Source organism: Taeniopygia guttata, chromosome 13 (genome assembly GCF_048771995.1).
Source record: "Taeniopygia guttata chromosome 13, bTaeGut7.mat, whole genome shotgun sequence".
NCBI classification, from domain to species: Eukaryota; Metazoa; Chordata; class Aves; order Passeriformes; family Estrildidae; genus Taeniopygia; species Taeniopygia guttata.
In genome coordinates, this window is record NC_133038.1 from 1,713,846 (window position 1) to 1,725,938 (window position 12,093).

The 12,093-nt window shown below is 39.5% G+C and overlaps 1 protein-coding gene across 5 annotated transcripts in view; it reads right to left on the reverse strand.

Moving 5' to 3' along the window:
• The window catches only part of SAR1B (secretion associated Ras related GTPase 1B), a 14,409-nt gene continuing 2,316 nt past the window's right edge, over positions 1 to 12,093 (reverse strand). For 2 of the 5 annotated variants that reach the window (XM_030283602.4, XM_012575267.5), the window contains exons 2-7: positions 9,950 to 10,020; positions 6,984 to 7,103; positions 6,131 to 6,196; positions 5,481 to 5,584; positions 5,210 to 5,341; positions 1 to 3,743 (exon numbers count right to left, since the gene is read on the reverse strand). In XM_030283602.4, coding sequence (XP_030139462.1) covers positions 3,627 to 3,743; positions 5,210 to 5,341; positions 5,481 to 5,584; positions 6,131 to 6,196; positions 6,984 to 7,103; positions 9,950 to 10,004 — 594 coding nt within the window. In that variant the 5' untranslated portion in view covers positions 10,005 to 10,020 and the 3' untranslated portion in view covers positions 1 to 3,626. 5 annotated transcript variants of the gene reach the window in all.

Sequence of the window (12,093 nt, forward strand, 5' to 3'; positions counted from 1 at the left end):
TTTAGCTTTTCTTCTGCAGTTTATTATATAAATTATGATTTTCAACATTTAGCACACTCACATTTCAGAACAGAAACACCAGTGCAAAGAGTGGTTTGTCCAAGGGCAAGAAGTTACATGTCCCCACTGACCCCAGTGGATGGGGCTCAAATGTAACTCCTCAGTCCACAACTAACAATAGTGTGACCTAAAGGTGAGCACGTTGTAGTCAACAGAAACACTGGACTTTGGTTGGCAACAACCAAATACTTTGACAGGACAAACAAGAGAAGAACAATTTGACCTCCAGCAGACCTGTGAATTCACTGGGATTGGAGACCACCTCCATCATTTTTCTGAACTGACATTATTATAAATAAGTGAATGCCAAATGTTCTATTTGATGCTCAGATCCAATCATCAAAATACAATAAAGCTCCCATGCATGCAGCTACTGTACTCCAGTGAATGCCACAGGTCACCTTTGGCACATCATAGTCAGGACCTGAACACAGAAATAATCCTGATCTGGCAGAGAATAAATGAGAAGGCTTGGAGAGCTGTCCCATCTCCAATGCCAATAATTGTTTCTGAAAAATGTATTAAACCAAGACTGAAAGACAGCAATCACCTCTCCAGTATACAATACATACTAGACCCCAATTTTAATTATATCCAAGCAAAAGAAATCTTAATTCAACCCAGAGACGTTAGTAAATGGGGTCACTGCCATGAAATACAGGCCACTGCCAGAAGTAGTTATTAGGATCTTAGAAATGTGCATTCATTTCTCTTAAGAAACTGCTGCAATGTAAAAACAAAATGAGACAATTCATAAATAACATCTTTATTAATGAGTTTTCTTTTTCACATTCTTTAAAGTGATGTTCAATTAAAATCTGCATAGTCAAGAGTGCAAAAAAAAAAAAAAATCATATAAGTCAGACCCAAATGTGAACACTACTTTTTTTGAAGCAAGACTGGCCACAGTCATAGGAATAAAATAGAAATAAATGGCCAGGGGGATATGAAGGGGGTGGGGATGAGAACCACCAGGAAAATTCTTATCAGTATATTTTTCTATTAATAAAGTCTTCACACAAAGACACACAACACTCATTCACATTCATGTGCACAACAGAATGTAAACCACAGAAGAAAGGTCCTTCCTCTGCTGAATGAAATGAAATAGAGCAAGATTATTTATGTATTTCACTGAGCATTGATCACCTATTCCAACAACATACCCAGCTGGATAACACAAGGTCCAGGTTTCTTCATGCCCTTATTACAATAACATTTCAGCCACCATCCCAGAGCAGGAACCAGGAATCAAGAGTGTTTTCACAACACTGGGAACTATTCTTAACACACACTTTTAAGCACCATCACTTCCCTTCTTTTTAATTTTCAATAGGATTACCCCTTTCTTTAGTGCTGCTGTTCACAGTTGGTTGGAAGAACAGGTGAAGAGGACCCCTCCAAGCCCATGCAATGGCTCAGCCTGTGGAAGTGCAGCAGAACATCTCCACTTCCAGCTTCATTTCCATAAGCACGGGCAACACAGTCCCAAATCTCTCACATCAACACCACAATGTGACTCTGCAAGTAGCACTTTTAATATTTACACCATATAGTGACTTAGCTGTGGTTCTCTGCATTATAACCATCATCAGAAAAAGCTAGAGAAAAAACTAAGAGGCACATCCCCTACATAATGGCTGTAGGTAGTAAAGACACACACTGTCCACACAGTGGTGAGAGGCCACTTCTTGCCTCCAGTTTGGATTTATGCAGCAGAGACACCACTCCACAGCTGAGCATGAGTTTAAATGCAGAATTGTCTATGTTGGTCATTTGGAAAAGCCCTCCAATGCCCTCACACTGAACTGCACCACACACAAACTGGGCTTAATGTTTTGCATGTGATTCTGCAGTAATAAACTTCATTTACAATTTATATTAGTTAGATTCTGAATTATTCAGATGCACAATCTAGGACTGTGGGGAACTGATCATCAATATTCAATCATACCAGTTCAGGTTCAGGCAAGGAATAAGTCTCATTTATTTGCTTTGTGCCTACAGCCTTTAGATCTGAGCTTCAAGCCCAGAGGTCAGAAGAAAGTCAGAAATCAAACCAGTCAGAAATACATTTGCTGCCATGGATATTGGAAACATAAGGCCTAAAGTATTTTGGAGAAGATATAAAACATGAAGTAAAAGGGATTCAGTACAACTTGCACCAGTTTGTATTTGTGCAAGGACAAAACAAACTACACAGTGAAACTCAAAGTCATCATAGTGAAATGGTGGTTCCAGGGCTGAAGGGCTGAACATTCATTTAACAAATTAGGAGTAAAACTTGCCCAGCAAAAGAAAGCATCCACCACAGCTCCCAGCCAGCATTAATAAAATGCGTTGCAACACCCTTTCTTCAAAGATAACCTGCTTTCTCCTTGCAGAATTAACACTCAAAAGCAGGGAAAAGCAGTCAGAAACTGGAAAAGAGGGACTGAATCTTACCCCAGAAATAAGTGCCTGGGGCAGCCAGCAGCTGCCACACTAGCCAGGTTTCAGGGCAAAACCACGTAAAAGAACCCATCCTGTCCTGAAAATAAAACTGGCCAATGAGTGTGATCTGGTAAACTTGCAAAAGCAGCAATGGCAACACTTTTTTCTTCCTGGAAATTTAATGGGCAAATCTTCTGGTAGATCCAAAAATGAATGAAATTGGAAATGGGATATTTAGTGCTGTGGTATTCTTATTTCTTCAGAAAGAAACTGTATTTCTTTTGTTACATCAGGGGTTTAACTCAAGAGACCAGTAGATTAAGACCACTTTTGTCATTAGTTCAAGATTTACTTTGGCACAACTAATTTAGACGTTTTGTATTTGTGGTAATTATAAGGGCATCACAGTAGGTTTCTCCTTTACTACGGAAAATCCTAAAACAAATACAATTTAGTAGTCTGAAAAAACCCACCTCACTCTAATCTACAGTGAAACTACTTTGTGGACTGCTTATGTTTCAGGAAAATATCCCACATATTCAGATCAGCCTCACTAGTTAAGACACATTAAAATGAAACATTTCCCATTACAGATGCCAAAAACTGGATTTAAATTTATTGCATGACGTTGCATAAGAAAGTGTATTATTGAAAACTGTAAGGCATCATGCAATTAATCCATCAGCTAATTTATTATTCCTTGAAAGATGGTTATATACTCTAAAGTTATAAAACCAGTTTCAAAAAAGTACATAAAAAATTTAACATAAGCATTAAATATTTTTCACATGTTCATCGTTTTCAGTGTTAAAAAGTGCATTCAAACATACTGTACTGGAAAGTTGCTCTGACCAAAAATGGTGCTGGAGACTCATTAAATTAAAAGCTGCAAAAGGATGTTGCATGGGATTAGAAAGCTCACAGGTTGTGGTATTTAAACTTACAAACTTGCTTGAAATCATTTTGCAATCCTCACACTTACAATTTAGCATCAATGATATAATTAGCTAAAAATGTGTATTTTTAAAATTGAACAGTCAAATGAATTCAAGTTACGTACACTGAGTGATCAAATAAGGAGCAGACAACACTGAGACCCGGGCCAGGATGTGCTGCTGAGATTTTGGCAGGGATCAGTTGATGTACTGGGCCATCCAGCGGAACCCCTCCCCATAGCCTTGTCTCTTCAGCACGCTGCACATGAACACCTCCAGAGGCCTGGCATTCAGCTCCTTCAGTGGTGTGCTGCCCTGCAGAGAGACACAAACATGCCCTTACAGTTCCCTTAGAAACAACATCTATTCCACATGGACATTTGCTTCTATGGAATGCTCCTATTTAACTTGTGTTTGACACTGGAATTTTGGAAAATAGATTAATCTAAAATCATGGAAAGGGTTGGGTTGGAAGAGGCCTTAAAGCTTATCTCATTCCAAACCCCTTCCACTAGACCAGGTTGCCCAAAGCCCTGTCCAAACTGGCATGAAAACACTTCCAGGAATGGGGCATCCCCAGCTTCTCCAGGCCTGACACCTCCAGAGACCAGAACATGGGACCTTAATCTCAGAAACTTGTGTACAAGAACACTGTGCATGTCCTCACGTGCATCCACACTGGAGAGGGGGAGTCACATGAAACCAGAATGGAACAGCAAACATGCAAAGAGAATTTTAGAGCTTATATTTGGTGTTCAGTAACAGTTCCCTGCTCTGTTTGCCACAGTTTTCCAACCAGATAAAAAAACCATTTGCTACAAATTTTAGGACTGACCAAAGCAAGAGTGCCATGTGCTCACTTGCCAAAATCAGCACAGTGCAATAAAGCTGCTGTTCAACTGGAGATTCACACTGGTGTCCATGCTTCATCAAATACATGTGATGCAAAGACCAAAAAACCAGAGGGCAAAATGCAACAAACAAGAAAGCAAAGATTTATTTGTTCCTGCCTGACCTAAACTATGACTGGCACTGAACTTAAAGGGAGGCACCTAAGAGTGAATAAGCAAAGAGGAATTGCGAGGCAGGTGCCCTCAGCAGAGCTGGTCAGCTAATGGGAGCTGTGATTGGAAGCCACAGTGGAATGACTGTCAGCTGCAGGGAGGTTTCTTTCCAAGGGCCAAGGACATCAAACACCGTTTCTAATGCTGACAAACAGAGCACTGTATTAACTTCACATTAAAAGGAGCTAAAGTATCACAAATATCCTTACTAGAAATCTGCCTTGTTGCTACTGATGCTACTGATTCCTCCCCACAATCTACAAACTTAGACTTCTACAATGGTGTAAATCTATCTCTAAGCTTTAGGCAAATATGTTAGGTAGAAAACTATTAAAGCTTGCACTTGAAATGAGAAAGATTCTATTCAGTTTTCTCTCTTAACTCACTCTACAACTATAGCCTCTGAAAACTGCTTAAAAGTACTGCATAAGAAAGTTGAAGTACTAAAAATTATTCTAGAAACAAATACATTTTCTCTGAAAAAATGTGGCATTGTATGATGTAAAAGTTGTAGTTGACATACATTTAACATACACACAAAGAGACTCTGGGATTCATTTTATATACTGTTATTATGTACTAAGTACTTTATAAATTAGAAAAACATGTATTTTGTATAGCTGGAGCAAACCAGAGTCAACACACAAGTAAGGCATACTAACTGCCTAAGCAAAAAACCTCCCCCCCAAAAAAAAAAAAGGGAAAGAAAAGCAATACCTTTCCTGTTGTCTGGCCATAGAGACCAAACGTTTCTCGTAATCTCTCTTCACTGATGGCTTCAGGTCTGTCAATCTTGTTACCAAGAATTAGGATAGGCACATTAGCAATAGTTTCATCTGTCATTAGTGACTGCAAAGGTATGGAGAAAGGAGGGCTGATTAATTCAAAATACAGAAGGTCAAATCACTACTACTCATTTGCAGAGATCTGTTGGGTATTTGAGCTTAGTTCTTAGAAGTTCAAACTTTCAAAGCTTATTTAAACTTACATCAAGTTCTTCTTTTGATTCAAGCAATCTTTCGTGATCTGCACAGTCCACCAAGAACACAACACCATTAATTGCAGGCAGGTAGTTTTTCCACACTCTGCGAGCTACAGGGAAAATAAGAAATAAAAATAAAAGTTAATTATCCCCAAATACAGAGCAATGCACATTAGTAATTAAGAAGCAACAGGTGTGTGTGGGTTTATCAATTTGATATTTTTTAATTCTTAGCTTATGTTGCCAGTCTTTGGAATGCAATTTCATGTTTTACAAAACCTGAAATAACAGAACAAAATTATAATTTGCTCTAATGTTATCACTGTTCTATCCCACATGAATGCTGATATGTGGAAATGGTTTTGGTTTCCCCAAGAATTATGTTAACAAAGGTAAGTTTGAAGGTAAATGCAAGGAATTCAAAGTACAGAACTCATCACAGTATTAGTCAAAAGTTTCTCCTCTGCTGCAGCTCTTGCTAAATCATATTTGTGATTTGTGATAAACAGTGGAGATGGGCAAAAGAGCAGCCAATGTCTTTAATGCTGTCACAGAAGAGTTTGGGAAGTCAGTCTCTGCAACAGGGCCGCGTTTTTGATTGGAAGCAAACCCCAGCCCAGTTCAGTGAGCTTAAGTGAGTCAACAGACACTCTTACCTTGAGCATGTCCACCCAGATCGAAGGTAGTGAAAGTCATGCCAGCAATTGTCAGCTCTTCTGAAGCTGGAAATACACAGAATTATGTTCTAGGTGAAGATGATGCAGTGCTTTGGAAAAGTCTGGCCTTCTAGCACATAGATTTTACTTTCTTTTGGTTCTTTCCAGTATTTTTTTATTCAAGAAGAACAAGAGAGTACTATATTCTCTCAAAATCAGTGGCACATTCATGTATCACCAAAATATTATTAACCATTAAAGCATGTGTGAAATACCTACAACGCTAAGAAGAGCAAAGTGTTCCTACATTATTTATCTCTACATATTACACAAACAACAGTTGGCTCTGACATCTGGTTTGCAAAAAAGATTTTGCATTTGGCATTTTATTTTCAATACTGTCCAGCTTACTAGAAAGTTCAAATTACTGTTGAACTCACTAGACTTCTCAATCCACATTTTCAACCTGTGTTGAACTTTTTCTCCTGCAAGGTTACCAGGATAACAATTACACAACAACCTCTGTGACACAAACACTGATTTTCTAATTATACAGAGAAGCTGCTCCCAAAAATTGCAAGCCCCTATTTCTTTCAGCTTCTATAGTACAAACTCCACTTCATTGTTCTGCTTGTTATTCACCTCTTAATTTTAAATATAGCACTCTGAACTATCCTACACACATTGTATTTTTAAGATTACTTGAACTATCCATAGATTGCAATCCCAAAAATCCCTTTGTATCTCCCCAGTTACACTGGTGGTGTTATAATCAAACCTGGCATAATCAGACCCTGCTTTTCTTGCAATCCTTCAAGTGCTCTCTAGCTAGGGAACAGCACTGTTAACTTACTGGGGTGTAACGTGGGCACGTGTTGTCCCAGTCTGTCATCTTTGAGCATGTGCAGCAGTGTAGTTTTTCCAGCATTGTCCAGTCCAAGAAACACGAGTTTGCCTGATTTCTTGTACAGTCCTGGAACAAAAAAGGACCTAGTGATTAATCAGTTCAACCAGCAGGAGTTCATTTTCAGCACTAGAGATGACTTCACTCCTAGGAACAAAGTGTTACAGTCACAGTACAAAATACAGACCAGGCAAACTCCAACACACCTTTATCAGTGCCCTTCATCCATGTTGTACAAATGACAGTCCCACTTACCACAAGCCTGCTGCACCAGGTAACACGCAGCTTACGGGATGCTTGGCAGGAGAGACACAAATTGGTGTGAATGTGTCAAGCATGGAAATGCATTCTATTATCTTAGGAAAAGCATGACAGAACAGGACTAAATGCTACCAGTGTAGTTTACTCTGCCCCAGCAAAAGGACAGGTCTGCTCACAGGTGGTGAAGAGGTGGGCACAGACCCAGTACTAACAGCAGGCTCTGGACCATGGACCATTCTGAAATTGAACTCTGTGCACCTACCTCCAATTACAAAAAAATACTCACCTGAGACAAAAAAGAAAATTCAGACCTCAATCACAATAATATAGAGAAATTGGATTCAACATCAATAATCATAATATGTGTATAAATTCTTTAATATTGGTTAACATATTATTTGGACAAAAAGTAACTTTCACCCACACCCCCAGGAAAACTGTTAGTTACATCTGAATGGCATTGTCAATACACTTCTGACACACTTTGTCCTATGTGACAATGCTTTCCTAACAGGAATAAGAAATTTTATTCTCATTGGTTGTAATCTTTATAAAAATGTCTTCTGCCCTTCTTCTCCCCCTCCACTTGTAACCCCAGAAATGCAACAGTTGCTGTGAAGGAAAGGAAAGATGTTTAAAACAAGAACACCATATTTTCTTAAATTGGGGTTTATCAAAGGGCAATTCTCTTACAACTTGTCAACACTGTATCCTCTGCCAGAATTAGTTTTCACTGCTTCAAACTCATTGATATTCAAAGTAAAACATTAAGATAAATTAATTTAAAAACAAAAAATCAATCCTGTTCTGTACTGAAAAAAACCCTATCTTCTGTAATGTGCTACCCTCGTGTGTGTTGGGATGTTCAGCTGATGCTGCAGCATTCCAGGGGCAGAGGTGCCTCTGCCCAGCAGACCTTTACACCACTGCTGTTTGCTCACCTCTCCCTCTGCCTTTCGGCTCATCTCAGGGATCACATTCCAGCTGGACATGTCTTGTAACTTGCAGGAACAAATATTCTCTCCTATTCCTCATCTTATTTCATTAATGATCTTTATTACTCCAGGTCCTGCAGAGTGTCTTCACAGTTCTTTCAAATACAACAACTCTAACTTCCCAAACTCACCTCACATGCCCATATACATACTAACTATTAAACTACAGAGTGGAGGAGAAAGTGTTAATGTTTACACAGAAAGAAGTGGACAAACATTTTGGTATACTAACTTACATCACAGGAGAAAATCCAGTTCACACTCACCTTATGAGTTAAACAAAACTCCATTAACCTGTAGGAAAACAATAATATTTTTCCTACTCTCAGCCTGCAGATCCAGGAGTCTGCTTCCCAGTCAGATGCTGTTGGTTGCACAACATTTCAAGCTTCCCAGCTGTCTTTCACAGAAACACAAGACTAAAAAGCAGCCATACTTCAGCTGCTGGCTACACCAAGTCCTGAGTTTTCATATCTACATACAAATTTTAAAAATGTTTTTGTGCTTTCCAGAAGTACACTTGTGCAAAGTTCTTCCTAAAGTGATCCCATTAGTCCTCTGACAGGACAGCACAGGGAACTGTGGGCAGTTTCCCAAATGTTATGATCTGCCTTCTTCAACTCTAACTGAGAATGCAAAGAGAAAGTGTTTCTTTTAGAAAAAGAGGGACATAAAAGAGGGAGCTGCTTCAAGCTCCTCTATCTTTCAGCAGAATTAGCCTTTGCTTGCACAGGAATGGAAGAGCAGGCCAGTGTGCAGTAATCACTGTGCAGCTAAGGAAGAAGAGATAAGAAAGATTAGTCAACTTAGTTAAAATTTCACTGGCTAACATTTTGATAGCAGGCCAAGGGTCTGACTTCAGTGCAAAACTTTAAACTTTCAGCTGATAAAAGGTAGGTGGCACAGCTTGCTATGACTTCTTAGCCTCAAATGCTTTTTTTACCACTTCAATAAAATTCTTTGAACTTGGAAATTGAAACTTTTACCTAAGGATCAGAAGTTGCAGATCACATTCTTAGTATCCTAAAATTAATTGTATCCTAACATTAATATTCCTCATGGTTGTGGGTTTTTTTTCCACCTTGGACTGATATGGATTTCAGACTTTTTGAACAGGGAATAATTTTCTGAGGCTCTTGAGTAGATGCCAGTGAAGTTTCACATTAATTTCTGTGGCACAGAACAAAAAAATCACAGAAAAATACGCTGCTGAACATGAGAAAGGGTTTCAATATCTGACACTAAATTTTTGCAGACAGTCCCTCCTATTTGGATTCTGAAATGATAGCCTCATGCACAAAAGAACTGAATTAAAATAACTGAGTTCAGATCTTTACAGCAGAGAAAAATCAGGAGAAGACCCATAAAGGCCAACCGAATTACACCAGTTTAAATGTAGTATGATTAGAAAAGTCCAACCTATTGTGATCATGAAATAAAATATAATTTTTTTCAAGAAGGATTAATGGAAGATGGGAGTGGAGAGCACACTCTGGAAATGCTCAGTATTGGTAAGTGAAACTTGTTTGAGTGTTACTGAATGTACACCAAACCAAATATTATTATTTACCCAGCAGTCTTATTTGAAGATAACAGAGGTGAACAGATATTTTACACAAGAATAGCAGAAAGGAAAAGCCCCAAACAATAATGACTTACCTAAAAACTGCAATACACTACTGAAACCACTGTAAATCCAATCAAATAGGAACATATCTGAATCTTACAGTCTGAAATAAAGAGAAAACATAATGCACTTAATGTGCTGTTCTGACAGAAGTTAAGCATTGTAAAATATTTATAGGTAACAAATATAATTTAAATTCCTGTTTTAAAAAAAATATAGTTTTGGTAAACTGTATCACAGACCAGTTAAAGGACAACAGCAAAGATTTTCCCCTCTCTCGAGAAAACACTACTGAAAACACTACAGACTGAAGTCTGTACCCTGTCTGAACACTAAAGACTGAAGTCTTTGCAAGAAGTAAAAATAATTTTATCCAAAGTACAATTTGTTGAAGGTATGTGATGATCCACTGAAGATTTTAAACAGGATTTTCACTTTTCAACTGGGGACAGGTGGCACTTCAGAGAGAGCACTAGAGGGATATCAGTGCAGATTTAGTGCTCCAGCAACCCCGGGAGCTGCTGGGGTTCTAAGAGGAGGCAGAAAGAAGCGAAGAAGTTTTGCAGAGTTGAATCTAGAGACGTTTGATACCAAATAAATCCTTGTCCACACAGAACCTGTCTCTTTGGCTTGTTATGGAAAACAATTACCCAGCACAAAGCACTGGAATTACCCTCCAAAGACAGTGACCTCCTGTATTGCCCAACACAGGCTGCCACAATTCAAACCTTAAATGCAAAATCCTTGCTTAAAAAAACCCATCAGACCCCTGTATTTCCCCAGCGAATTCCTTCAGCTTGGATTCAATAACAGAAGGCTGAGCTGAGAGCCCATACTAGGTTCATTGTGTAGCCATGAGTGATTAATTTCCTAGCCTTTCATCTTAATTTCCTCATTATCTAAAGCGAGGATAATCATAGAATCATTGAGGTGGAAAAAGACCTCTAAGACCATTCAGTCCAACTGTTAGCCCAGCACCCCCCGTGCTCAACACTTAAACCAAGTCCCCAGGGCCACATTTACAGGACTTCTGAGCGCTTCCAGAGATGGTGAACCCACTACTGCCTTGGGCAGCCTGTGCCAGGGCTTGGCCACCCTTCAGTGAAGAAATTTTTCCTAATGTGTAATCTGAAGCTTTGCTGGCACAACTTGAAGCCGTTTCCTCTTGTCAGCGGAGAGCAAACACCAACCCCAACCTGGCTACAACCTGGCAGGGAGCTGTAGAGAGTGATGAGGTTTCCCCCTGAGCCTCCTTTCTTCAGGATGAGCCTCCCCAGCTCCCTCAGCTGCTCCTCATCAAACCTGTGCTCTAAATCACACTGAAAGCACCAGTTTGATACAGTGAACTGTGAGCATTTTAGTTCTCTTGGAGACTAAAGGGCAACATCCTTAGAAGCCTTTAGCCAGCTAATTCCTACTGGAATATATGACTACTGCAGACACTGGAGTCTGACTGCCCTGGAAAAACTGGGCTGCACTGCTAAACACAGCTGGCAGAGGCATCCACACTGCTACAGGTTCTCACCACACCTGTTCAGAAGCTGCAAGCCTGCCTTGGGGCATCTCAAGACGACTTCAGGGCAGCTCTGAGACTAGAGTACAGCACACAGGAGTCAAAATACAGGTCTGAACCAGCCCAGAAATCCAGGCATCCATCATAGCAACTCATGACAGAGTTTCTTTGCTATGCAACAGCAGGTACATCATACAGAGATAATGTGGAAAGAGGAGTGGATATTTAAATGACCTTTGCTTGCAGTGGATCAAAATCTGTTCAGATGACGAAGCACCAGGTGTCTTGGTTTCACCCCAGCAAACCCGTAAACCTTCAACCACGTCTACATTACTCTGAACAACATGGCAGCTGAAACAGGCACATTTTAAGAATACCAATCAAATATGCTTGTCAATGCATAAACACCCAGTTACACAATGTCATGACTGGAACTGTCCCTTGCATGGCTAAAAATCAAAGGTCAAGAATAAGCAAACATGGCAGAACACACACGTCAGCAGATTTATTTATTGCTTGAGCAAAATACCAATCGAGAAAGGCATCTGAGGGGCTTAGGGAAACCGAATCAAATAACTTGCAAATCAGGGCAAACAGCGTGATGTAAGAGAAGTGCTCAGATTACTGAGGTGAGAATAACTTCAGGATTCAGTTGTATTAATC